Genomic DNA, 25,885 nt, shown 5'->3' on the forward strand with positions numbered 1-25,885 from the left:
AACTCTCCTCTCCTCTCCTGATGCAGTCGTGAAGCTCTTTAATTGTGCTACAGAGTGCCGACTTCTGTTGTGATGGACAAACCTTTTCGCTCCTATTTGCCTGGTTTTTTTTGGGCTTTTTTTTTGTGAATTATACCTTTCAATTAAAGTTTGACAGCGCCACAGAATTGGAGTGCTTTGGACCATGTTTATCTTGTAAGAGCTGTTATTTGGCTGTTAGTCACCTTTGAACAATAGTGGAAAGCAAAAGCAGAAATAGTGTCATGTTAGTTTTAATGACGCTTGTCTCGAGGTGCATCGAAACAAATACATGTAGCAGCGTTCCAGGACTCCAGGGAGACAGACTCAGACTCACCCCCCCCCCCCCCCCCCACACACACACACACACACTCGCAAATTCCTTCTGATTTGGATGCAACATTTATTTAATTTGCTGACTGCTTTCAGATTTTTGAAGGAAACAGCCACTACGATACTCCGGAGGTGAGGAGATTCGAGGAGCTGGTGGCCCAGTACATCCGAGTATTCCCAGAGAGGTGGTCTCCCGCTGGCATCGGTATGAGGGTGGAGATCCTCGGCTGCGAGCTGCCAGGTGAAAACACAGGCTTCCACATATAGCACAGCAGATGATTACGTAGCTTTTAATCACCTGCCTTTTTGTCTATTCAGTAGGATGTATAGTGTGTGTCTACTTAAGTGCGTTGAGCATAGTGGTTAATCATGTTGCTGTAGGAAGAGCTGCAGTATGTCTGGACAGGGATTAACATGTCTAGGTCATGGGACTTTCACTAATAGTGGGCAGCTGTGTGACTGGACTCTATTGTGTTCACATCTTATGTTCACAACATGTTGCTCTGGTGGAGGGAAGGATTTGGTCTGAATTCCAGCATATTACGTATTTTAAGTGTAATTCTTACGGCTGCTGTTTTGTAAACTGACTATAAGGAAGAAGATGAGGACTTGTTTGTCCTCAGTGGAACTGTGGCAGTTTAAATCACTTCATGTGATTTTTTTATCTACTGGATTCTCTTATGGAGAGGTAGATTTTTTCCCCCCACTATGGTCAACCTCCTCTTCATCATTCATTTATTCCTCTTTCCATCAAATCTGGCTTCAGCCAGATTGTGACGTGGGAGAGGTGAAGACAGTAACAGGAAATGACACGTACCTGTTCCCAGAGGGAAAAGATGTGTGTTGCTACCCTCGAACCTAGAATTCTGTATCCCTATGTGTGTGTGCATGTGTGTGAGTAGTTGAAAGGGAGTTATACATTCTACATGTGTCGGGATCAGCCAGGAAATTAGCGATGACGTGGCTGCCATGAAAGCAAATCTAACAGAGATCTGATTTTATTTACAAATAATTATAGATGGCCGAGAGATTGTGGCCATAATACAATCATATATCAAACTTAATAAGCAAATCTTGTTTAATGGTCATATTATATGTTCAGACGTCTTTTCCTTTAACAAAAGCCAGCATACAGCACTGGTAAACCACCAGTTCCACCACATGTCTTTTCTTGATCGCTGTGCAATTGTGTTCACTCATCGAACATTAGTGCAACTCCTGAGCTCATGCACATCCTATCGGCAGCCATGGTCTCTGTGATCCACCTCTCGGCTATTGCGGGCCATTCCTGTGACCGTCTGCTGGTCCGGCTGTCTGTGTCTGCGCGCCAGATGTTCGCCCCCTGGTTGTAATCTGTGCATTAGAAACGATAAAGGTTTATTCCCACTTTGCATGAACACAGCGGCGGCAGCTCCTGCCACACTACACCCTACGATAATTCGAAAAGCTTAAGGCCAGTGGGTTTTTGTTAAACAGCTTCTCATTGAGTGATGTTAGAATAATGACTGAAAAAGTCATATTCTCACGGGGTGTGTAGACACAGTTATTAAACAGTGATAGAGAGAGAAGACTGAAGTTTTTGATTTGTGTGTGTTCTTTACATAGTTTGGGCCAATATTTGTATTTCACTGGGAATGTGAGGACATTGGGGAAGTTAAGGACATCTTGAATCGGTTAAGATTAGATTTAGGTAGCTAGGTTAGGTAAGCTGTAACGTTAGGGTTAGGTGATGAAACACATTGTCCGTGTGTTTGTGCATGTGCGTGCGTGCATGTGTGAGTCTTCTTATGTTGAGTTACAATGTGTGTTAAAATGCTCAGAGTGCATCAGCTTCAGTCCACTGACCACAGCTGTTTATACATCACATACGGGCTCGCTGGAACACACACAAATGCCTGTACCCAATTGTAGTGACCCCATCTATATAATAACACACATAGGCACACACACACACGCACACAGAGACACACACACCTTTCTATCTCTGCTCAGAATAAATCCTCTGGGGCTTCTCACAAGTAGTAGTATTCAAATCATTTTTCTTTTCACCAACTCTTTCCCTGAAGACCCCCCCCCCACACACACACACACACACACACACACACACAATGAGCCATACCTCTTTTGCATTCAATTGTATCTTTTATGGCTTAATTACAGTAGATCCACAACCTGATGCAGGAATAGTCTGGAATAATTGCCTGCTTTACTTTCAAGCCTCTCATCACTGTTTTCAATCAAACAGTTTTAAATCGCTGGAGTTTGATGTGAATTAAGTTATCATCCATATTTTAGGCTACAAATAACAACTCAACACACACGCAGAAGTGACGCACAACTAAGGTGTTGTAACGCTGGATGTGAGGTGAAGCTGCAGATTTGCTCCTGTTTTAAAGGAGTCATCAGAACATCTGCCGCTCTCACACCTCCTGCTCAGGCAGTGGACGTGGAGGTGTGAGAGACACTCAGTCCCTCACATGAGGAGACATTTCTCTTTCTGTCTGAATCGGTCTCTCTCTTGAAACTTCCACCGGGTTTGGAAGTGAATCCGTTTGTGTTTTCCTTGGCAAACATGACTTGGAGTTTCAGAGCTCTGAAGCTGTGACCAGAGCCTGATGTGGTTTTAAAACCTGGATCAGGTTTTGCTATCCAATAGCTGACCGCAAAACTGCAACAATCTTACAACACCAACAGATATGCACGCAGGGCGGGGGCTGGAAAATCCTCCTATGGATGGAGCTAAAGTGTGGAGGTGTCTGTGGTTTCTGCAGCACCCACACTGCCTCCGAGTCCCCCCAGCTTAATCACACCCATCTCCTGCCAAGGCTCCTGTAACAGCCCTTTATACCTTATTCTGTAATTACTGTCTCCGCCCACTAGCTTTAAATGTCTAAAAACCAAGCCAGGATCAGATTGGACTGGTTTTCCAAACACATAAATGGATACAGGCTTCTCTCCTGGAAGGATAACTGTGACTTTTACAGGACATCAAAACTGTGCTGATGCTAAACTGGGGGAAAAGACAGACAGAGATAAAATCGCTCAGTTTCACTGTTGCTGCCTCGGTGGTGTGTTCCAGCGAACACAGCAGGCTGCCAGCAGGACCGTGTTCCTGTGTCAAATGCCTGAAAGAGGAGCGTTCGGTGGCAGCAGCCGGGCTCCGCTCGCCGCAGCAGGACGGCGATGTTTATCTAACTTCTTGTCCTTCTAAATACCTCACACATGGCAGCACTTAGACTGGCTGCATATGTGTTTATATGCAAAAGGCAGCGTTTCTACCACGTAAATGTTGGTGTGGCTCACCACCTCTCTCTGTTCTACCATCCATCCATCCATCCATCCATCCATCCATCCATCCATCCATCCATCCATCCATCCACCCACCCACCCACCCACCCATCCATCCATCCATCCATCCATCCATCCATCCATCCATCCATCCATCCACCCATCCATCCACCCACCCATCCATCCATCCATCCATCCATCCATCCATCCATCCATCCATCCACCCACCCATCCATCCACCCACCCATCCATCCATCCATCCATCCATCCATCCATCCATCCATCCATCCATCCACCCACCCACCCATCCATCCACCCACCCACTCATCCATCCACCCACCCATCCACCCATCCATCCATCCATCCATCCATCCACCCACCCACTCATCCATCCACCCATCCATCCATCCATCCATCCACCCACCCACTCATCCATCCATCCATCCATCCATCCATCCATCCATCCATCCACCCACCCACTCATCCATCCATCCATCCATCCATCCATCCATCCACCCACCCACCCACTCATCCATCCATCCATCCATCCATCCACCCACCCACCCATCCATCCATCATCCATCATCCATCCATCATTGACTTTATTCCATTCCATTTCTCTCTGTTTTGCAGTCTTTTGTGTAAATACTGTTATAACCGTACTCTGTACTTGAACTTCTTCTAGGTGATGAAATGCACGGCATCTGTGCAGGACATGGTGATTCTCAGTTGTTTTGACTTCCTTGGATTTAGTTAACTGCTATTAGCTATTTAACACTGCAGCATTTAAGGCTTCAGTTACACTCGTGGGCCTTTGTTACGCAGTCTGCTAATGAGCATTTCACTGTTATTATTTCCTGACACAAACAGCTTTTTTTTCTTGCGCTCTTGCGCTCATTTAGGCCACCCTTTTAACTAATCTCCATTGTTGGTGACTTTGTAACTGCAGTCACATACTTGTTTTCTTTTTACGACAATACATATCACAGAAAGTCTCCCTCTTCATCCACCTCATGTTAAAATTGAAGCTTCTGTGCACCACTTACCATAAAAGAAGCATCGCTTGTTGCTCGCTGTCCATTGGACTAATTAGGCCTTTAGTCTTGAAAGAGAGTTTCCTGCTGTAAAGATCTCATTTTGCCACCCACTCATACGCAAGAGGGAGTAATAATTAGTCCTGCACTTAGCCCTACATGCAAACCAGCACTTTTGGTTTTTAAGTATCGTCTCCTGATTGGCTATTTAGATCAATGTCAGGCTTTTATTTATTTCCTTTTTTTGCTAGTGCCTCTTATTTAAGGTCACATGCTAACATAACTAACTGCCCCATGAACAGTATAGTCAGTGCTATGAATAGACTGAATCCCGCACTCTACTCCAGCCGTGCTGTGGCTGAATACCTCTAACTTTTGTCTCTAACTTGAGCTGCAACATAACCCTCAATCTCCATGATCTCATTATCATGCCAGCACCCAACTGCAGCCTGAATTTAAGATGTTTACTCACTACCGAGGGCTATCTTTATGTAAATAGATGTAGCTGATTAGTTCGAAGCCCAGGCATAAAAGGCTGAATGCTACTGCCAGCGTTGCCAACAGACATGTTGGTTGATTCCTAATATGTCAGAATGGACATATATGATATGTTATGTCAGTTACACTCTGCACTGCCCCATAAAGAGCTGCTGTGAGGCATCAAGTTCTCAAGATGAGCGAACACATTGTTATTAGTTGAAAGATATCTTTTAAAATGTGAATAATCCTCAGAATAAGTGCCTATTAGCCGGTGTCATCATGGATTTATTTGTAGTCATTAACTCTCAGTAGAAATCCTCTGTTATAACGACAGTTTTACAGCTACACACATGGAGTCACCATGTCAACCATAATTTGAGCGGGGATGACATTTTCCTTTCTTCTGCCAGCTCGTGCGCACACTCCTGCAGAGACACACGCGTGCACATAAAACGTCAGTAGTCATTATTTAGACTGACAGAGGTAGATTTATAGCCATAGCTCTTTCCATAATTGAACAGTTTTTGTCTCTGTTTCCACCTCACTCTGCTCAGTCAGCAGCTTCACAGTGAGCCAAGAAGGGTGTGTGTGTGTGTGTGTGTGCGTGTGTGTACGTGTGTGTGTGCGTGTGTGTGTGTGTGTGTGTGTGTGTGTGTGTGTGTGTGTGAATAACTTAATCTTATGCCTTTTGAAGGCCGTGATGTGTGTCTGAAGAGTTCTGAAGAGATGCTGTCGTAGCTCTGTGATGACACGGATGCAAAATAGTCCAAAGAAATTCCGCTATTTTCTCCTCCGTGAGTAAACACACTCGTGCACGGCAGCATATTTGGGCCATTTTCGGTTTTAAAAAAAAGGTGCTGCCATTTCCAAGTTTTAAATCTACATTTATTATCACTTTCAAATGAAACTTCAAGTCTTTCTTTAATGCTATAGAACAGAAATGTTGATTTTGGGGCCTTAATACTCACAGATCTGCTGCATTTCGTCTCATTTTGTCTCATTTGCTCTCACACATGCACGCATGCACACAAGTAGACTCTGATTTATCATCAGACACAGTTCATTAACTGAACTTCCTACAACAGCAATACACAGAATTACATTTAATTCAGATTTAGATAAAAAGCAGGAAGATGATTAATGAAAATAAATGGGGGGAAATGCAGGGGGGGTGAGGAGGAAAGAAACAACAGTGTAGTGGAGATGGAGAGGGAAACCCTGCCAACAAAAACTGTGTCCATGATAAGGAAAGTGGTGATGAGTTGAGGTGCGTGCGTGTTTGTGTGCGCGTGTGTGTAAGTCGGCGGGTGGGGGGGCATAGCCTTGTCAATCTTGCCATTCCATCTCTGTGCGTCCCCGTCTCTCTTTCCCACTCTCTCACCTCCATTTCCTACTCTTCCACCTCTGTTTGGGGCACTAATTGCAGCAGTAAAGGGCACCAAATTAAAACAGCTTAATGTCAGCAGCTGGGAGCTACTTATCCAGTGTTAATATTTAATTGTGTGTGTGTGTGCATGTGCGTGTGTGTGTGTGTGTGTGTGTGTGTGTGTGTGTGTGTGTGTGTGTGTGTGTTAGACCACTTTGAGTAGGAGCACATAATAATCATACTTTTAAAATTATTTTAACAGCTCAATAAACTTATACACACACATATTAGTAATAAAGATGCCAGACACTCTACAGATCTCAAGCCTGTTAGCCAAATTGTCCAGAGGTGAAGAGTTCACACTAAATAAGACACACAAGTGCAACAGTTGAGTCATGGAAACATCTCGAACTACCAAACAAGCAGTAAATCCACAGTTGTCTCAGATTTACCGTGTCTGTGGTTGCGAGCGACACGAAGGAGCAGCGAACAGAGCTGCAGCGCAGCGAGGAGCACTCTGAAAGGATCACTGGGGGAAAAAAAGAGGGAAAAGTAGAGACAAACCTAACAAGCCAGAGAGATCTGCAGGCAGATGAAAGAGCACAGCGAAATGCCCCAGTGAGAGATGACAGGGAGCAGAAGAGTTATGGTAAAGAAAATTGCAGTTGTGGTGAAACAAAAACAACAACGCGTAGGGTTTCACTTTTGAGAAGCGGGATTCGCTTTGTGTGTTTGTTTTGTACCAGGAGATCTTTTTCTTTGGGTTTTGCAGAGCAGAACTGAAAAGTGATCAGATTTGTTGTGACAACTGACAGCTTGGCGGTTAAAGGATGGAGGGGGGCTTTTGCAGGGACGAATGATGGATGAAGGTGGGGAAGGAAAAAATTCAAGCCACATAATGAATGACAGAAAATAAGAGAAACAGACGTCATTTCTAAGAATAGTCTGGCAAGTGGTTTGCGGTTCCAGTCTCTGGTGGCTCGCACAAGCCAGGCAATCTTTAGCTCCCTTTTGTCAATTTATAGCATGTGCGAGTCGATAAAAAATGACGGCGATTTAAGGAGTCTTAACCAGCGTTAGAAAGTATTTATAAAGACCAGAAGGTCTTGGGGTTGCACTGACATTCTGTACCCTGCCGATGTGTGTGAGCATCTGTTTGATCTATCGAGCGCTGCCCGGTTTCACGCTGCCATGCGCCAAGGTCAGTTTGAGTGCAGCATCTATCATCGTTGCATTTCAGGTGTGCGCATGCGTGCTAACCTACAGTGTGTAATTTGGGTGTTGCGCGTCAAAGTCCTTTGCTGTGCTGCCAGCTCGGCGCCTTTGTTGCCTGGAAGAGGAAGAGCTCATTCATGGGGTGACTTGCAAAACAAGCCACTATCGTATGTGAGGGCAGTACCTGACGTGACCAATAGAGGGGAGTAAATTGCACATTGTGCTTTATTTTCTCTTACGCCAGACCTTTTACAACAGAGGTTTCGAATGCCCTCTAGTGGTAGGTTGCATTACTTAGAAGGCATTAAGGGGGATTAAGCACATGTAATTAATGTGCAGCGCTTATTCCAATGTTTGCTGTCCAACAGAGGCACAGAAGAGGTTGAGAAAGTGCGAATGTCATCCTGTGTGTGGTTCTTTTCTCATCTGATGTCAGTGTTTTTTATTCCTGTTGGCAGAAACTACTACTCTACCTAACACCGTGACCCCCACCATGCCTCGAGAGGAACACACTACCCCTGCAATGAGACCTGGTACGCACACACACGTGCTTTGCGCACCCTCAATGTCACACACACGTACACACACGTGTATTTAAGGTCAAACTCATGATGTCATTGGGCACCACGGGGGCCTCTGTACTTTGAAGTCTGTTGGCTTCAAGAGTCTCACAGGAAGCTCTGTTTGACTGAAAATAAGCTGTCACAGCTTGAGGATGTCTCTCTTCCCTCCCTGCTTCTCTCTCTCTCTCTCTCCCTCTCTTTCTGTCTATCTTTCTCTCCCTCTCTCTCTCCCTCTCTCTGGGAATATGATTTCACAGCTTTAGGTCAACGACTGTCAGGCCAGTAGCTGTTGTAGAGCAAAAGTGGGGCTGTAGTTTCAATAAAACGCTCTCACAAACACCAAAGGCCGTTTTCCTGTCCTTTCTTTTCTATCTAATATTTTTCCTTTTCATTTGCCATGCCTCCTCTTCTTCTCCTCCTCCCTCTCTTGTTCCTTCAATTGTATCTATCCTCTCCTTTCTGCTGCCATTTTTTAATAAAAAAAATATTCACTTTGTTTAATCCTTCCCATTTCTTCCTGCACAGCGTCTCTGTTCGTAATCCTCTCTATAATCTTTGCTTTAATATTTTTATTCAACATGATTTATTGGGTTGTGTAATTATACAAGCACCACTGCCAGAAACTCTACGGGACTCTCTTTCGTGGCATTTAGGCAGATTAAACACAGTAAAACCCAGTTAAATGTTTGAATTTGATGGGGCTAAAAAGGCGATGAGACATTACGAGACATGGTGAGACATCTTGATCCACGATCTGCATCTTTCCTTTTGCAGCCACAACGCCGTCGCTGACAGCCGTGTGTGACTTTGAGCAGAGCTTGTGCGGCTGGTCGGCTGACCCTCTGTCGGGTGTGAGCTGGTCACTGCACACAGCCAGCAGCGGTTCAACAGGACACGGAACGCACGGGACAATACAGGACCTGTCCCTGGGATCAGACAGTGAGTAGAGTTGTTTTAGACACGTCCAATGCAACAGTGCCCTCAGAAACCAACACTGACCATTATTCAGGGGTTTGTTGCTAATTAAAGGGTTTATGGTTGTGGTATGTTGGAATATTCAGTTTTCAGTGCTCAGAGGAATCACTTAAAACAAATGTGACACAAGACTTTCACTCCAATTTGCTAAATTTGTGCAGTTTCAATTTGTCAAAGTTATTTTCTTCATTTTTTTCTGTTCACTTTTATTTCTCGTCTTATTTTTGATATTGAGGGTAGTTGCTTAATATTTTTGATGCATTATTATCAGTGTGATTACTACATCAACCTCATTTGTTGCGAGTGCACACATTATTTTCATCCATATATTCTCATTTATATGAGATTATATGAGATTCCTCCAGTTCCTGACTCCATGATTGCCTTTTTTCCTCCTCACTGACCTCTAATCTTATTTCCCTCTCCTGTAGTTCCTTTCCTTTTCCCAAATCTGTCTATCTTTAATGAGACGGCAGGAGGACCGCGACTGTTTTATCCATCTTCTCAACTACACACAAACACACACACCTTGACACACAGCAGTTAGATAAGTCAAATGAGAGTTTTGACAGAAGTGCTGCCTTAGCACCTTAGCTCTCCAGCTCCCCCAAGGATACAAACACGCAAGCACACACACGCACACACACACACACACACAACCTTGCCATCCACCAAGGTTGTCTCTGTATCTGTTGAAGCCATCCACTTCATGCCTGACTGAGCACCTTCTGCACAAACAGCAGTGACTGTGTATGTGTGTGTGTGTGTGTGCGTGTGTGTTGCAGTGTGTGTAATTACCATAGCAGCGTCCCCGTCTCATGTAAGACAGCAACATGACATTAAGTCATGTTTTACAGCAACATTTGTGCGGCACCCCGGCTGGAAGCTGTCTCAATCTGCAAATCAAATCCCCAAAGCTTGTCACTGAAAAGACGTCTGAAAGAGAAAATCCGATAGCTTGCAGCTCATAACTTCTTCTTTGATCCCTGATAGCTGGGGACTGAAATTCTAAAGCCTGTAGAGATGTTCGTAGAAGTAAAAACTCTTCAAAATGCCGGTCTTTGGAAGTGGTTTAGCTGTTGAAAAGAGGAGGACATAAGACAAATAAAGCCTTGTGGAACTGACTGACAACTGACACCCTGGTACCGTTTTCCGGTGTTTACTGTGATTTGCTCCACCAGAAGTCACTGAGAAGGAATAACTCAGACTTTTAGACCAATAAAAAGTGAAGGCAACAGACGTGCAAAACGACTGATCACAGATTAACTCACACCTTCATGCACAACATTAATAGAAAAACACCCATGCAAACAGACACAATACACACGTGTGCTTTCCCCTGCTCCCTCAGAGCCGACTCCGCATCCCTGCCTCGCCCTCCCATAGAGACTTGTTAATTAATTCCCTCCCTTTATACGCCTGCTAAGATCAAACGCAGCGAGACAGAAAAACACTGCAACTTCCTCTAACTGTTCCTAATGAGCAACGGTAATTTAAGCCCCATTTTTCACTGCCTCTAAGTGAAACAACAGAGTCACCTCAACCCAAATCCATTATTCATTAAGTGTGATGTGCTGCAAAATCTCCTGAATTTAGATTTTTCTTTTTTGTTTTCTGTCTGAGCTGAAGGAGGAAAAACACGGCTGAAATCAAACAGACGGATATACATGTAACGGAATTTGTCTCTCATCAGATTTGGTTGGTTTGTCGGATGTTATGTCTGATGTAGTTTATATGAGAAATTAAAGGAGAAACTTTATGCTTCCTCTTTCCTGTCATTGATTAATATCGAAGGCAAGCCAGTGCTAAAGTTTTGTCATCTGCTGAAGAAGGGTGTCATCTGCATATAGAAGTACTTAGTAGTTTGTTAAATGAAAACCCATAAGAAAGCGAAATCAATTGCAAATAATTAGAAAAATGAGCTATAAATACAAATCCTTCAAAACAAAACAACAAAAAAATCACATTTGGTCTTTCAAGCGCTTACAGCTTCCTTTATTTTTATCTCTCGCTCCAATAAATAAGTCAATTTAATGAAAGTAGGAGAGAGTGCATGCTCATTTATACACAAAAGAGTCAGTGGATGAATCAGGTGTCAGCTGTGCTGACTAAGTAGTAAAAATGCTGAGAGAAATGAAGCGGTGGAATGATTAGGGTTGTTTAGTGGGGTTGTGTGCGTGCGTGCGTGTGTGTGTGTGTGTGTGTGTGTGTGCATCCATTAGCAGTGATGATGAAATGGCCGTCTCATTTGCAGTTGAGCCTCATACCGCAGACCAGTGGCGGTAATGCCTTTTACTCTGAGCAACCACATCTCGTCGCATTACTACATCATATTTTGTTGGGGCTGTTTCTCAGCACGAACTGCATCTGCTGTCATCATAAATCGTGGAAACCATTAAAACGGAATACAGCGAAAGGGTGAAAATGCTAAGAGCACAGAAGGCAGGATAAGTGGCTTTAAATTTACAGCGCTGTGCTGGGATAATGCAGCATGTTGCTCTTCTCTTCGCAGGTTTCTCGGGGAACTACCTTCATCTAGATGCAGGCGCCCATATCCAACGCAAGCGAGCGCGGCTGCTGAGCCCCGAGGTGGCGCCGGAGCAAGGGCCACTCTGTCTGGTCTTTTACTATCAACTTCAGGGGGAGGCGCAAGGGAGTCTGAGGGTGCTGCTGAGGGACAGCGAGCAAGAGGAGACGCTGCTTTGGGCTCTGAAAGGAGACCAGGGATCTCACTGGAGGGAGGGGCGTACCATCCTGCCCCAAAGCCCCAAAGAGTATCAGGTGTCATCTCCAGAGAAATGTTCTTGTGCGACACTACAATCAAACATTTTAATAACACACCTTTGTTTTGTCCCATCGTTCAGGTGGTGTTTGAGGGATTTTTTGATCATCCAACCAGAGGTCACATCAGAATAGACAACATCCATATGAGCAGCGATATCCAGCTGGAAGAGTGCACACGTAAGCCCCTTTTCCACCCCACTCCGCCCTGTTGAGATTCTTGCCATTCTCCCTCTCTGTCTCCTTTTTGTTTTTATTTTTTCCATCTGTTTTTTTATTCAGCCACAGCTGTCACCATTTTTAGCCACAACGTGTCTAAAAATGTGCTCGTGAGGGAGCAACACGGGCGTCCTAATCAAGATCCTATCTTGCGTGTTTTAGCCACAGAGGCCGTCTGCCCAGCAAGATTAGCTTTGGTTCCAATTATGGATTCAGTTTTTAAGAGAAACAGAGACGTCCACACTTTGTTGCAAAACTAGATGATGTTTGGAAGAACTTCACGTTTCCACAAATGCTTTCTCTGTTTTTCCAACTACTTTTGGGTTTAAAAATCCCTTCGTGGTGCTTTCAATGATGATTACTTTGCTCACTGAAGGCTAATTTAAGGCCAGAAAATGATTGCATGATGGCTTCCTCTGAACTTCATCACATTTTTGACCGAAGTGGTTTTGTCTCTTTCAAGTATGGGTTATAAAAGAATGATGGGATCCCAGAGTTTTGGGCCGAGTGTCATTACTGCTGCAAATGAAGATATTTCAGTAGTTTGTTTTCATTAGAATACTTTCATTTTCTTCTTAATGCATCTCTGTACTCACTGCTGAAACCTCTCTTTTGCACCCATGTCTCCCTTTTACTCCATCGTAGATGTTATAACCCCCAGCAAATAGCCAACAGTGGTAAATTTTATCTCCTGTTCCCATGACCCCCCGACTTACCCCCCACCCTGCTTCCCGCTCCTCCATTTCCCATCTCGTCACCCATTTTCTCATGCTCTTTTCAGTTCAGCACAAGTGCTGCTCTGATGTTTGACAGCAGTCACTGGGAGAAGACACCTAGAATGACAAAGCAATAAAAGCTGAGAGAGCAATTCAGAAATGACGGGGAGAGAAATACAGAGAGGATGCACTTCCTTCCTTCCTTCCTTCAGCCCTGTCAGATTTTTGTCTCCCCTCTATTTTCTCGCCATCTTGTAAAAATGATTCATTCTAGAAGATTTATGGCGCTCATAAAAGTGAAAGACTGAGCCTTACATACTGCATCAGAAGTACATTTCATACTTCATATTTAATTCATGTAGTTTTCATATAGGTGACCTACCCAGGCCACTTTCCAACAATAGATTTTTTTAATTTCACTCTCTTTCCCAGTTACTAACATCTGCACTGTCTCCTCTGTCCTTTGCAGAACCTTTCCCAGCTTTAACTCCTGGCATAACCAGTAAGTTTCTTCCTGTTTATGTCGTACTTCCACATATTTTGCTCCCTGCTTGTTGCTTAACTGAACTCACAGCACAGTGGTTTTCCCAGACAAACTCAGCCAAAACTGCAGCACAAATAACGGCATCCCACACAGGATACATTCACACATCGTGTTTACATTTTAAACAAAGTACGACAGAATATTGTGGGCGCAGGCGGTACTGCAGCCTGATGAAATGGATCTATGTGCATCGTTCCAGCATGACTCCCTGCATGCTGGGCTGATACTTGCTAATGTTCTCAGGTTTGTTCCTAAGTGAGAAAATTACCTGCAGCTGCAGCTCACAGACTGGTAGTGTTTTCCACGGTAATGGTGGCACCATGTTGTCTCTGCACTACCATGGATTCAACGAGTATCCATGCATGACTGTTTCGAAGCAGTGTTTTTGATCGCTTGAAGAGACAATGAAATCCTGTCATGATGCCAGGTCTGCTCAGTCTGCATCTCTTCCTGGATTTTAAATGTCAGTTAGGCAGAACTTTCCTGCCCTTCTTTTTCAACTTAAGGCTTTCTCACCTTGATCAACATCATACAAGAAGCCTTCCTCCCTCTTACATTTTTCATCTTCTGCCCTTTCCTATTTTTTACTTTGCACCTGCCATGCCCTCAGTTTATATCCTCTGGCCAAAAAACTGCTGATTCTACCTAAATGAAATCCAGACTTGATCGCCATCCAACTTCCTTTCCTCTTTTTTTCCTGTTCTTGTCTCTCCACTAGGCCAAACTGAAAACAGATCAAAGAACATTTAGACAGGTTATGCAACTGGATCGCTTGTTTTCTAATTCTTGGTACAGAAGTCAAACACTGATGGAATATCGAACTGTGCTGTTATTCTAAGTAAGAATCCAGAAGCCATTGTTGAATAAGTGTACTGTACTTGGCAATGCAGTAGTATAAGAAGTTTGGTATTTTGTAGACATTGTGGCAAGTGTGTGAGTGTGAGTGTGTGTGTGTGTGTGTGTGTGTGTGTGTGTGTGTGTGTGTGTGTGTGTGTGTGTGTCAAACACATTCCTCAGATGCTGTCAGACACTTGAGCAGTTCTTGGTTGTGTTCAGTTCACTTCAATCAAAACAGTCAAAATTCCAAAAATAGTCAAAGCCAGGAGTCAGACCTAAATCCTCCAAGGTCTCTTGGACTGTTGGATCCACAGCAGCTATCACATGACTTCCAGCCAGACACTGGTGTTGGCTGAAGTGGGACAGGATCATGTTTTTAAGAGTTAGTACATACTGCCCTCTTATGAGTACATGAACACAGTGATGGTGAGAACAACAAGAACTGGCATCTTGTAGGAATTTGTTTCTTGTCCCAGTTAACATGCTTCGGAGAAATCGGACAGGAACATGTCCTCCTATTCAACACTAGGTGGCGATATGCAGCCTTTGGGCCCCTTTTCCGGTGGACATATTACATCGCATAATAACAACTGGAGTCAGTCGGGTGACTAGCATTTCGAAAAACAGAAAGATAATCGTACAGTTTTGTTCCTCTAGGACCTAATGTGTGCTTTACCTATAGGGCAGATAAGACACACTCTCTCTTGTGGCCATGTTGATTTCAAGAGTCAGTCAGAGTCACACCATATGGCAACGTTTGTTTCTTGAATGTTCTTGTTTCAGGGTCCTACACCAGTATGGTGGTTTTGAAGCACAAGCACATGTGTTGTCCAGTTTAAGTCCACTTCAGGTGTATACAGGCCGGAGTGTACCCAATTCTCATCGCGTTATCTGAGTGTCTTAGTCAGATAGGGAGAGCACTGATATCAGTCAGACGAAGGCGTTTAAATGCAATGCAATAATTACTTTATCGTAGTATCTTGTAAATGTTTTCAGTCATCGGGTTAATCTGCAGTTACCAGTTAACCAGCTTAGACTGGTTAAACAGTTTCAAAAATTATTACCCATTGGTAGAGTTAGATAGAGACTCCATTGGCAGCTTTATGTGGTTGAGTCAGTGTGACATTGTTGGGGTTTTGTATCCATGGCAACCAGGGTTTCTTTGGATATGTGTTAAAAAGAGAGTTGGCTCTGGCCATCAACACACAGGGGAAAGACTTAGTGATGCAGATATGTGGTGACCTTGAAAACCACACCATTAGATGCTCGGTCTGGAAATACCCCCAACCACCCCCTTTCTTTCTTGCTCAGACAAAAATAAAATGTGAATCAAAGTAACTGTTAAATTTTGCAGCCTCATCTGTATCTTAATCCACTGATGGGAAGGCTCCCTGTGCAGGCTTCTTAGACGGCAGCTTTACAATCAAAGCCAATTCTAAACCCATAAAGAATATGACTGAAGTTAAAAGAGAACAAGAAGGGAAAATTAAGCCACTGCTTTCCCTGAGTTCCCGTCTTTCCTTGCACCTTGCCTTTCTTTGTGCTATCAATATTACTCTCTTCTCCTGGCTCTTTTTCATCTTCCTCCTTTCCTTCTTGTGCTCATATGCCTTTGTTTAGCCATCGTCTCCCTCTCTTCTCTCGGTGCCTCCTTTCACAGTGAATTGACAGACTATTGAAGTTTCTAACAAACTCTTTAATGCAGGATTAAAGATATCATGGCAGGATTAGCTCGCTCCCTTCACTCCCCTCTATCCAATTCACCCTCCTCACAATCTAGCACCCTTTTCTATTTAACCAGCCTCTTTCTTCCAATAATGCCTTCTCTTTTTCATGTCTCCATTGCTGTGTTTTCTCCCTGACTTCCCTTCTTCCCTGCTCTTTCTCCCCCCTTCTCCACTTGACTCCCATCAGTGCGATCTTACCCTGGTAAAAGGAGCTGATTTCTTCCAAATACAAGCACTTTACACGACTTGTCGTCACTGCACAAAGAAGGCTTTGCAGACTGATTCTAAACGCATGGCATGAGCCTTTGCGTGTCTGGGACCAGCTTCTGCTTGTGACTTTTGCATCAAGACCATAAAATCTAAAGGGAAATCAGCAGAATCAAACAGAGGAGACGCGCATCAGCATCTTGTGAAGAGCTTTAATGCCTCTGTATGAGTTAAAAACTGGGTTGAATCTGAATGGTGGCAGCCTGTTTCTTTGCCTGCTGTTGATCACTTTAGCACAGCTGCAGTAACTGACCATTCGCTGAGCCTCAGCCCTCTTTGTTACCTTCCGTTGTATTATTGCTGGATTAATGTAGGCTTTATATTGGCTGTAGGGGAGCAGTTAAGTAATTTGATCAATAAAAAACTGACTTTCTCCAGGATGCACATGCAGCAACCAAAGGCAATAGAACGCCTTTTGACTTAATATGTGTTTTGACTAGCATGATAGTAATGCAGAGCTTGCTGAGAATTTCTGGCCAAAACTGTCAGTCAAGACGTTTAGAAGGTTTAATGACTTAGAATATTATTTATCCAGAAATTAAAACTACTGTTCCGTTATTGAAATGATTTCATTTTAAGTAGGCTACATTATGATGGGCCTTTATGGTACTATGATTTTTTTGCTATTATGGGGTGTAATATAGGTTTTCTAGAAAAACAAATGCAGTTTATTGTGAATAAAATCAGTATAATTCTTAGACCTTCCACCCCAAAAAAATCTTTAAACAAATTAAAACTCAAGTGAGCTGTAATTCCTTTCTGAAGGTTTTAGCGAATGGTCGGCCAGGTAAACTACAGCTGCAATCTGCATGTATGCCATCCTCTTCTAAAATGCCAGCCAGTAATGTGTCCTCCTGCCCTCCAGGGGGTGCCATGGCTGGGGTGGAGCCAACAGTAGACACAGTGGCAGTGCAGCCAATCCCTGCGTACTTGTACTATGCGTTAGCAGGAGGCGGAGCCCTCTTGCTGATGGTCACAGTGACTTTGGTGGTGGTACTTTGCTGCCATCGGTACCACTGGGCCACCAAGAAGACCAGTCATCACCACTCAGTGTTGTACCACAGCAATCAACAACTGAGCCAGCAGGGTCACCTTAATTACTACCAGAACCAAAATCCTGCCTATAACTTGGTCCGCAGCCACAACCACCTGTACCCAGGCAATGGGCCGAGTCTTGAACCCATGCTCACCATCACACTGGAGAAAGACAAGAGCGGTGATAATCGGTGTTGAAATCTGGTCCTTGGACTTTTGAAGAATGCCTTATTTGAAGTGATACCTATGAAAACTGCAGATTTCAGCAAAACATCTGTTCGATGGTGAGAACTCTACGCACCACAGCTCCTGTTGCTGATGACTGATCTCACTCGCTGAGCAGGAGGCATCTTTGCTCAACTTCCTTGGCTCCACCTGACAGGCTGAACTTATGACGTTTCAATTGGCTTTTTTTTACAGGGAGAAACGATAAAAGATCTTCAGATAAGGGCATGAAAACATTACTGTTCCTTAGGGAACATCTGCAGTTGAAACTGAAAATGAAAAGGACTAAGAAATACATCACACGCTGGATTCCTACCTGACTGTGGACACAAAAATACACATGCACTATGCAATGTCAGTCTTGTAACAGCATGTTTTTCTCTGTACGGATGTCTGTCTTGCTCTGATTTGAAGCTTGGACGCTGCCAGCCTCCAAATACCCTGTCCAACAGAGGAGGGATTTACACACAGGTACAGCCAGATACGGGCCACAATGCACACAGCATAAAGGGACAAGGTTGTTCCTTTGGGTCTCATCCACTCGCCTTTGAGGGAGAGTGACAGAGACAGATTAAGAAACGGAAGACGCATTGAGGAATTAGCGTCGCGGTTCCAGATGAGACTGATGGACAGCTGCACATTTGGCATGACTGGCTGATTCAGTTTGTGGACTGCGAAGCAATTTATGTATTCAGCTGTTCCCTGTCTGGTTTCGACAAAGGAAAGATAGGATGAGACAGTTCAGATCGCATCCTGGAGAACAAAAAAGCTCATGGCATCAAGACATGCAAAAAATAAAGCCAGAGAAGCCTGTCACGCATATGCACGGACACTTAAACACTTGACTTCTTTTCCAGTGTGCTGTGAATACTGTTACGTCCTCATCTACTGGATATGTTAGTGCCTCAGTGAGACTGAATGGACTGTTTACAAAACTCTTTTTATCATATGCACATGTTATGTGAAACAGATTCATAGATGGTGTATTTTAAAACCTCAATTATTTACTTCCGTCAAAGCTTTTGTCTCGTTATCAAAGATCCAGGATCACTTTATTTAACTGGAGAGTTGTTTTTCTGTTACCTGTTCCCATCTCATGGGGCTTCCTAAGCCGGTTTTCCCTGTCCATCTTGTTAAGCCTCTGTAATGTCCATGACTGACGAGATAAGTTAAATCTCATAGCCAAAATGTGTTGTGATGTGAAGGTCTATGCTTAACCGAAGCAACAAAACAACAGTTTTCTCCATGTTCTGCTCAGGCAGCAGGACTGGGATTGTTTGTCCTCTGTTCCCCTTAGCAAACGTCCTGATGTGCCTGATTTATATTTGTATTATAGATATTATTAGACAGAGTGTGTTTGCATCTTGGCCCCCACTTGCAAAACCAAACAAGTATAAAATGTCTGCTTTCAAATGTGTGTGTGTGTGTGTGTGTGTGTGTGTGTGTGTGTGTTTGCACATGCTACATAGTAAGGACAAAACCACACATTTTATTAACAAAGTGGCATATTTAAAGAAGGGGGGACATGTTGGCCAGTCCTCACAAGTATGTAAAAGTAACACATTTGAGGGTTCAAGCCTACTTTTAAAGTTCAGGCTAGTTTTAGGGCATTTCGCTGTGATGGTTAAGGTTAGGCTATGTCTATAAATGTCCTTGTAAAGATCACGGTATGAGGATGAGTGTTTGTGTATGTGTGTGTGTGGGGGTGCTATTCAGAAATCTCGTGTTGTGTTCTAGCCCCTCCACATCATTTTGTTTACTCCCATTTGTTCCTGCTCGAGTGCTTCTCTTCATCACAAATCCTCGCAGTGAAAAACACAGGAGAGAAAACGAGAGGCAGGAATGGAGGACAGCAGAACCTCTCTGAGGAGAAGGGCCCATTAAGAGGCCCCTCTTCCCTCCTGCAAAATGCACCCAGAGATGAAGATGAAAGGAGTAAAGGGAAAAAAAAGTCTTTTTACTTTCTAAAGATAGATTTCTGTTCTCTAACAGGGAGGCAGGTTGCTTCTCACTGAGGGGGGAGCGCACGTTTCTTTAGCACACAAAAGCTCAGAATAAAGCCTTTTTGCAGAATGTTCATTTTTTTTGAGGCGAGCGCGGTCATACAACCATAAAAGCTGTTTTGGCATGAAACCGTGTTTGTTTTAGGAACATTTCAGCTGACTTACCCCATAAGTTTGCCCATCATATCTCCCTTCTAAAGTTTTAGGCTCATATAGGATACAGGAGGAATGATACTGGATTGTATTTATGCAGCATTTCATGTCTCCCACATCCTCCCTGTCTCTGCTATAGTCCAACATTTTGTGAGATTTCAAAATTGTGCCGCAGTGCTTTTAAATCATCACCCCCCCCCCCCACCTCGCTTCGTTCTCCTCAATCACAGACTACTTTGAAGCCCTTTAATATTTCTAATTAGTTAATGGAAGCCAATCACGTTCCTAAAGCCCTGCAGTAAGCACTTCTGGCCATCATCTCTGGGATTTTTTTTAATGCCTCGTCTGTTTCCTGGAAAAATATTACAAGCGAAAGTACTCTTACAGGTCCTCGGGCCCCCGTCGGAGCGGTACGACGTGCCAGAGAGCCATTCACATCTTTGCTTGTACAAAAATTTCCCGTTTTTATTCTCCTCCGTGCTAATTGGACGGTGCAGGAGAAAAAAATGGGGCTAGGGGGAGTTTTAATCTCCTTTCAGATCCACAGGGCGATCCTTCTCGGAGATCCCAGCCCGAGGGCTTTCAGCAAAGATCATTAGAAATTGCTTAACAGTTATCCAACCAGCGGCCAAGTTTTTCTTTTTCCCCCGTCTGTCTTCTTTTCCTGTATCTGTCTATCGGTGATTTAATGTTTTGTCACAGTCTGTGGAGATTTGAGTGTGAGAAACAAGAACTTAAAGCCCGCAGGGGCCCTGTGAGCTTCTGTATTCACACAGCGACACGTCTGAAGGCTTTCACACATGTATGAGTTGTTTTCTCACAGGGGGGATTTATTTCACAAAGACCTCGGTGAAATATTGCACGCCGGTGCTCAAATTAGCCGCATCCCACATCCAGGGCTGTGGTGAATTCACCATTTTCTTTGATCATTTCACGTTCGCTTGATTTTCTCTCCACAAATTTTGAAACAAAAAAGCACTTTCTCAGTTTTTTTGCCCTTTAACCAAATAAAACTCACAAGTAAACAAGTCTTAATTAAGAAATGAATATAAATGGAAATGCTGCAAACTTGTTAAATGTTAGGGTCAGGGAGAGGTCTTAATTACGGTGATATTGAGCCCATTTCTGAAAGTCATTAAGGAATCAGTCGGGCTTTCATGAGCAAGTTCTGTCATCACACAGTGGAGATATCTTACTTTAAAATATCAAAGATTGTTTAAAGGCGAGTGAATATTGGAAAGGTTCCTTCAGAAGGTACTACCCACAAGCCGAAATCGTCTCTTAAAAAAATAAGCTTGTGTGATGGAGGAAATGAGGCTCGGTATCTCATTTTCATATCAGCTAAATTAGTTTTTCACTTCTTCTCGTCTGAGCGTCTGTTACTGTTGGGTTCCATAATGTCTTTTTAGTTCTTTTGGCACAGCAATAAATGATTATCAGCTGCCCGGATATTTTTTTTCCCTCAGAGAAGTGTCATATCACTTTCCTCGAATAAAAGTGAATTAAGAACTTTGCACTTTCAGCCTGTCAGTATTGTGATATTTCAGCCTGTTGAATTTGGAATGAAAACATGCAGCTGAATGTGAAGGTAATAAAATTGATTTTTTTTTTTTGTAAAGCGGTGAAGTCTTCACTCTCGTCCTTCTCCTGATTTGCCACCTCTATCAGTGAATGCTGCTTATCATGTAATAAAATCTTGCTGGCTTTAGGTTGTTTCTGCAAAATGTCTGCGAACCATAAAGATCCCTTGACGTTCTGAAGCTCGGAACAAACCGGCTTACACCGTTTCTCTCGTTTGGCCTTTTTAAACGCCAATCTTCCAGCTGGCTGTGACACCGATACTCATCTACAAATGCAGCTTGGAGAAGGAGTGATGCTATCTGCTGCTTATTGTTAGCTGGAGGGTTTCACATTAACGCTGTTTGCCTTTTTCTTTAACAGATCCCAGGCCTATGGACTTTGGAAAAGATCCTCTATTCAACCACAAACCGTCCATTGATGGAGGTGAGCTCTCTCCCACTCTGCTTGTGCTTTCTGCCTGAGGTTACCACGACATTTAGGAGTCAAAGAACTTTGAAGAAGATTTTCAAACTTATGCACGTGTGTCTGTCTTTGTATTTGTTAAATATTGGATGCCAACGTACTAGCATATTGAGGACATTTTTACATAGAGGGGCCATTTTGGCTGGTCCCCACATCTTCAGAGGACTGTTTGGGGAGGACATGATTTTGAGGTTGAGATAAGAATTGGGTCTAGGTTAACATTTGGCTAAGGGTAGGGTAGTTCTGGGAATATAGTGTGTTGGTGAAAGTCCCCACAAAGACAGAAATACTAGGATGTGTGTGTGAGTGTGTGCAACATGTTATTTTGTTGGTCGGCAAAATAAGACAGAATGCTTCCCCTTCCGCGTGGAGTACACATCTGTCCGTTAAAATCTGTTTACTTCTATATGTGCATGTGCCTGTGCACGGGCATGTCTTCTCTTCACTGATGGCCCTCTCACACATGCACTATAATCCCGGGTCTCTCTGTATGGGGCTGTATATGTTAACACAGTCGCCATTTTTTAACTTTAATCCTGCTGCCATTAATCCCAGCTGTGGGCGAGCATCATGTGTAAATACAGCAGGTGAGCAGAGTGTGCTTGATAACTGGCAGATTAGCAGAGCACACGTCCACGATGGGGTGGAGAATGGGAGTGAAATTTGCACAGTTGGGACAACAAGATCGAGAGATCAGAGATCTTTTGACACTCAGTTCCTAACAGAACGTTCCATGTTTGCTCCCCTTTCCCCCATCTCAAGCCCTCCGTGCTCCCTCCAACATGTGTGATCGCGCAAACCTGACACAACAGGCAGCAGATTTACAACCGTATCTTTTCTTCTTTCTTTTTTTTAACAGCGATCTTCATCACCTCCGTCCTATTCTGGGGCTTTTTGCCTTTAATACGGTTACATTTATTTCCTCATTTCAGGTTCATTAAAGTTTAAATCCACAGGCGGTAAAATATTTTCTGGACAGTCCTCTGGAGGCTTTTCAGCCAGAGTCTGACAGGCTCTACTTTTGAAAGCATAATGCACTTTAAATGAAACTTTCTGCTGCATTTGTCTGTGTTCAGCTTACAAAGTTTCTCAAACAAATGGGCCGATGGGATGTAGTGCTGTACCAAAAATAAAAGCACCCACAGAGGCTGAAATGTTCCTAAAAATACCCAGAATGGAATCCTGATTTGTGTGTTCACACATGTAGTTAAGTCTTAATAGACTCTTGAAATCTAAATGTTTTCATTCCATTACTGTGGGTTTACACTTGATGATTGACATTTATGCACTCGAGTTTTCAGCACATTGATGTTATAAAGCAAAGATCAAAAACTGGAACAACCTTTAAGCAGTTAACAAACCATTTTGTATCAAATTTATAGACGTATCCAAGCGATTATACTGTTTCCATTGGCGTGATCGCTCTTTCCTAATTTCACAGGCCATGTCTTTCCAGGTTGGCAGTCCTCCTTCTCCACCCCCTCCACCCCTGATATGGACCCCCCCTCTGTCACCCTGGTGTCCGAGAAGGACAAGGACAACGCCTGGCTCTACACGCTGGACCCCATCCTCCTCACCATCATCGTGATGAGCTCCCTGGGCGTCCTGCTGGGGGCCATCTGCGCCGGACTGCTCCTCTACTGCACCTGCTCCTACAGCGGGCTCTCGTCGCGCTCGTCCACCACGCTGGAGAACTACAACTTTGAGCTGTATGACGGCATCAAGCATAAGGTGAAGATAAACCAGCAGAGGTGCTGCTCTGAAGCATGAGGAGAACTCTGAGGGTCAGGATGCGTCCTCTCGTTGCCTCATCATCCTTCAGTCCTCAGTTCAGACAAAGAAAATTCAGCACTATTCTTCATTTCAGTATCCACGTGTTCTCTAAAATCCGAAAGGGTGAAGTCTCCGTGATGAGGCTCCAGTACCAGATCTCCTCAGCCTGTAGGAGAAAGCCTGCTTGATTTTTAAAAAAAGAAAAAAAAACAGCCTTGCGAATGAATGAAGGAATGAAAATGAATCTATTGCAGAATATAACCCGCCAACCGCTGGAATGACGCTAAAAAGAAAAACGACGGCCCACAGTATCCATGACAGTCTGGACATTTGGGACACAAATGGCGGCCTGGTCGTGGTGTTCAGTTGAATAAAAACATGATAATGAGGTTCTTAATGATGGAGGGAATTTCATTAACACGTACCCAGAACGGTACTATGCAGGGCATTTGTCCTCATTAGCTTGAATATGAATGTGGCCGACAGCGAGACCTAACCAGCCGCGGCGCCTGGACTGTCCGCTGCCGTGGCGCCCCTTCACCTGGGCTATTCTGGCTCAAGTCAACACATATCAGATTAATGCCTCCCTCCCCGTAGATCATCAGCTCAAAGGAGTCCGGATCCAGAGAGACAAAGACGGAAGAGAGGAGCAGGGAAAACACCCTTTCTTTTTGGCTTTTGGTTTGTTTTAGGGGAGTTTTAGAGTTGAGTTCTGTGATATTTTTTTATTTTGTTTTTTGCAGTGTGGCGCTCGCTCTCTCGCTCCTTTGTATGGCCTCAGTCTGCGCTTTGTGAAACCAGTGGCATAGAAGAGTAACGGTGACTGTTTTTTTTGCTTTGTTTTCAACCTGTGTCCGTTTTGAGGCGGGGAAAAGAGGAAGTGGAGCCAGCTTTAGTTCGTAGCTTATGCCATTTTTATACTTTCTTTAACGTTGTGTTTGACTCCGCAGTCTTAACTCATATTTTCAGTGGCGTTATAATGACAAAGAGTAGAAGACAAGACAAAAATCAAAGACAAAATCAGAGGTTTATCTAAATCTAACATGCTGTTAGGGAGTCGTGCTTTAGATTCAGTATTTTAGCATTTGTCTTTGGTATATATCTATATATATTTTTGCTTTTCAAACTAAATGATGGACAGACACTGTGTGAACAAAATATCAGTGATTGTTTAACTGCAACCTATGGATTGCCAAAGAGCTGTATTATGTGCACAGGGAGGTGGCTGGAGAGTGCTAAATCACCCTTCCTTTTCACTCATCCAACCTAGCGATGCCCCCTGATTGAAGGAATACTCTGAGGTGGAAGCAGAGGAGGGACTAAAGTAGAGCGCAAACTCACTGTCGACTTTCTTGGACACACAATCGAGCCTTAAGCTAACTACAGTATACGCTGTATCGGAGGACAGCCATGGAGGAAGGCCAGTGCTGCCAGGGACGAAGAGGAGGGCGCGCACACACACTCCCACACACACACACAAACACACACAGACGCACACAGGATGAAAAGGTGTCAGCGTGCAGAGTAATTCCTAACAAGTGGTCTTGTTTTTGCCGCCTTGCTCAGTTCACTTGAGGGTTTAACTTCTGTTAAACATGTTTCGGTGAAAATAAAAGAGCCCTGTGGAGTTTCTGACCACTCAGTCCATTCTTGTCGTGTCTTATTTGTAATGCTAGATGACGGCAAGCTTCCCAAACATGGCATGAAATCCCTTTAAGTCAGTAGAGACTTTGTAAATATTTAAAGAGCCAAAACTAGATGGATGACAGGTTGCTATTAAAGTAAAAGTAAAGCAAACGATTGGCCTCCACCGTGTGGTGATATATTTATGATCAAGTGTAGCAACGTCACCGTGGCAATTGCTGAAGTCATTTTGGTCACAAATCAAAGCTGAAGGCGGCAGAAAGCTTGACACACTTGGTTGCAGCAAATTTCAATTTGGATGTTTTCCAAAAAAATTTTTTAAAAAAACTCCACAGGGTATCTCTAAAATCTGCCGTGTCCAGAAAGTGCTTCTTAAATATGATTTTCAGCTATTTTATGATTTAAAGTCAATTTAAGTGGATACGAAAGTTGCCATCAAACCTGGGTGATCCTCGGAAATGACCTGCCTATAAATGACAGCAAAGATACACGTGGAAACGTTTCCCCCAAACTACTGGAGGGGGGGGGGGGGGGGGGGGGGGGGGGGGGGGGCAACAAAAGACTGGGCAGAAACTTCTGATCAAGCATCACCTATCGGGGTGCAGATTAAGTTGGCTGGGGTGTAAACACGTCTTGTCTTTTCTGA

General features: G+C 43.7%; 1 protein-coding gene across 5 annotated transcripts in view; it reads left to right on the top strand.

Annotated features, from left to right (window-relative positions):
* LOC101069872 (neuropilin-2-like) overlaps window positions 1-25,773 on the top strand; it is a 62,776-nt gene extending 37,003 nt beyond the window's left edge. Inside the window, exons 11-18 of one of the 5 annotated variants that reach the window (XM_029839777.1) lie at window positions 448-592; window positions 8,193-8,267; window positions 9,072-9,236; window positions 11,785-12,053; window positions 12,137-12,233; window positions 13,458-13,490; window positions 21,721-21,783; window positions 23,264-25,773. In XM_029839777.1, the coding sequence (XP_029695637.1) occupies window positions 448-592; window positions 8,193-8,267; window positions 9,072-9,236; window positions 11,785-12,053; window positions 12,137-12,233; window positions 13,458-13,490; window positions 21,721-21,783; window positions 23,264-23,592 (1,176 nt within the window). In that variant the 3' untranslated portion in view covers window positions 23,593-25,773. Of the gene's footprint in view, window positions 1-447; window positions 593-8,192; window positions 8,268-9,071; window positions 9,237-11,784; window positions 12,054-12,136; window positions 12,234-13,457; window positions 13,491-17,228; window positions 17,900-21,720; window positions 21,784-23,263 lie in introns of those variants that run through there. The other 4 variants (XM_029839781.1, XM_011618703.2, XM_011618704.2 and 1 more) reach the window with 4 other exon arrangements.
* Window positions 25,774-25,885: the final 112 nt, after the last annotated feature.

Source organism: Takifugu rubripes, chromosome 1, assembly GCF_901000725.2.
Source record: "Takifugu rubripes chromosome 1, fTakRub1.2, whole genome shotgun sequence".
In the NCBI taxonomy this organism is placed as follows: Eukaryota; Metazoa; Chordata; class Actinopteri; order Tetraodontiformes; family Tetraodontidae; genus Takifugu; species Takifugu rubripes.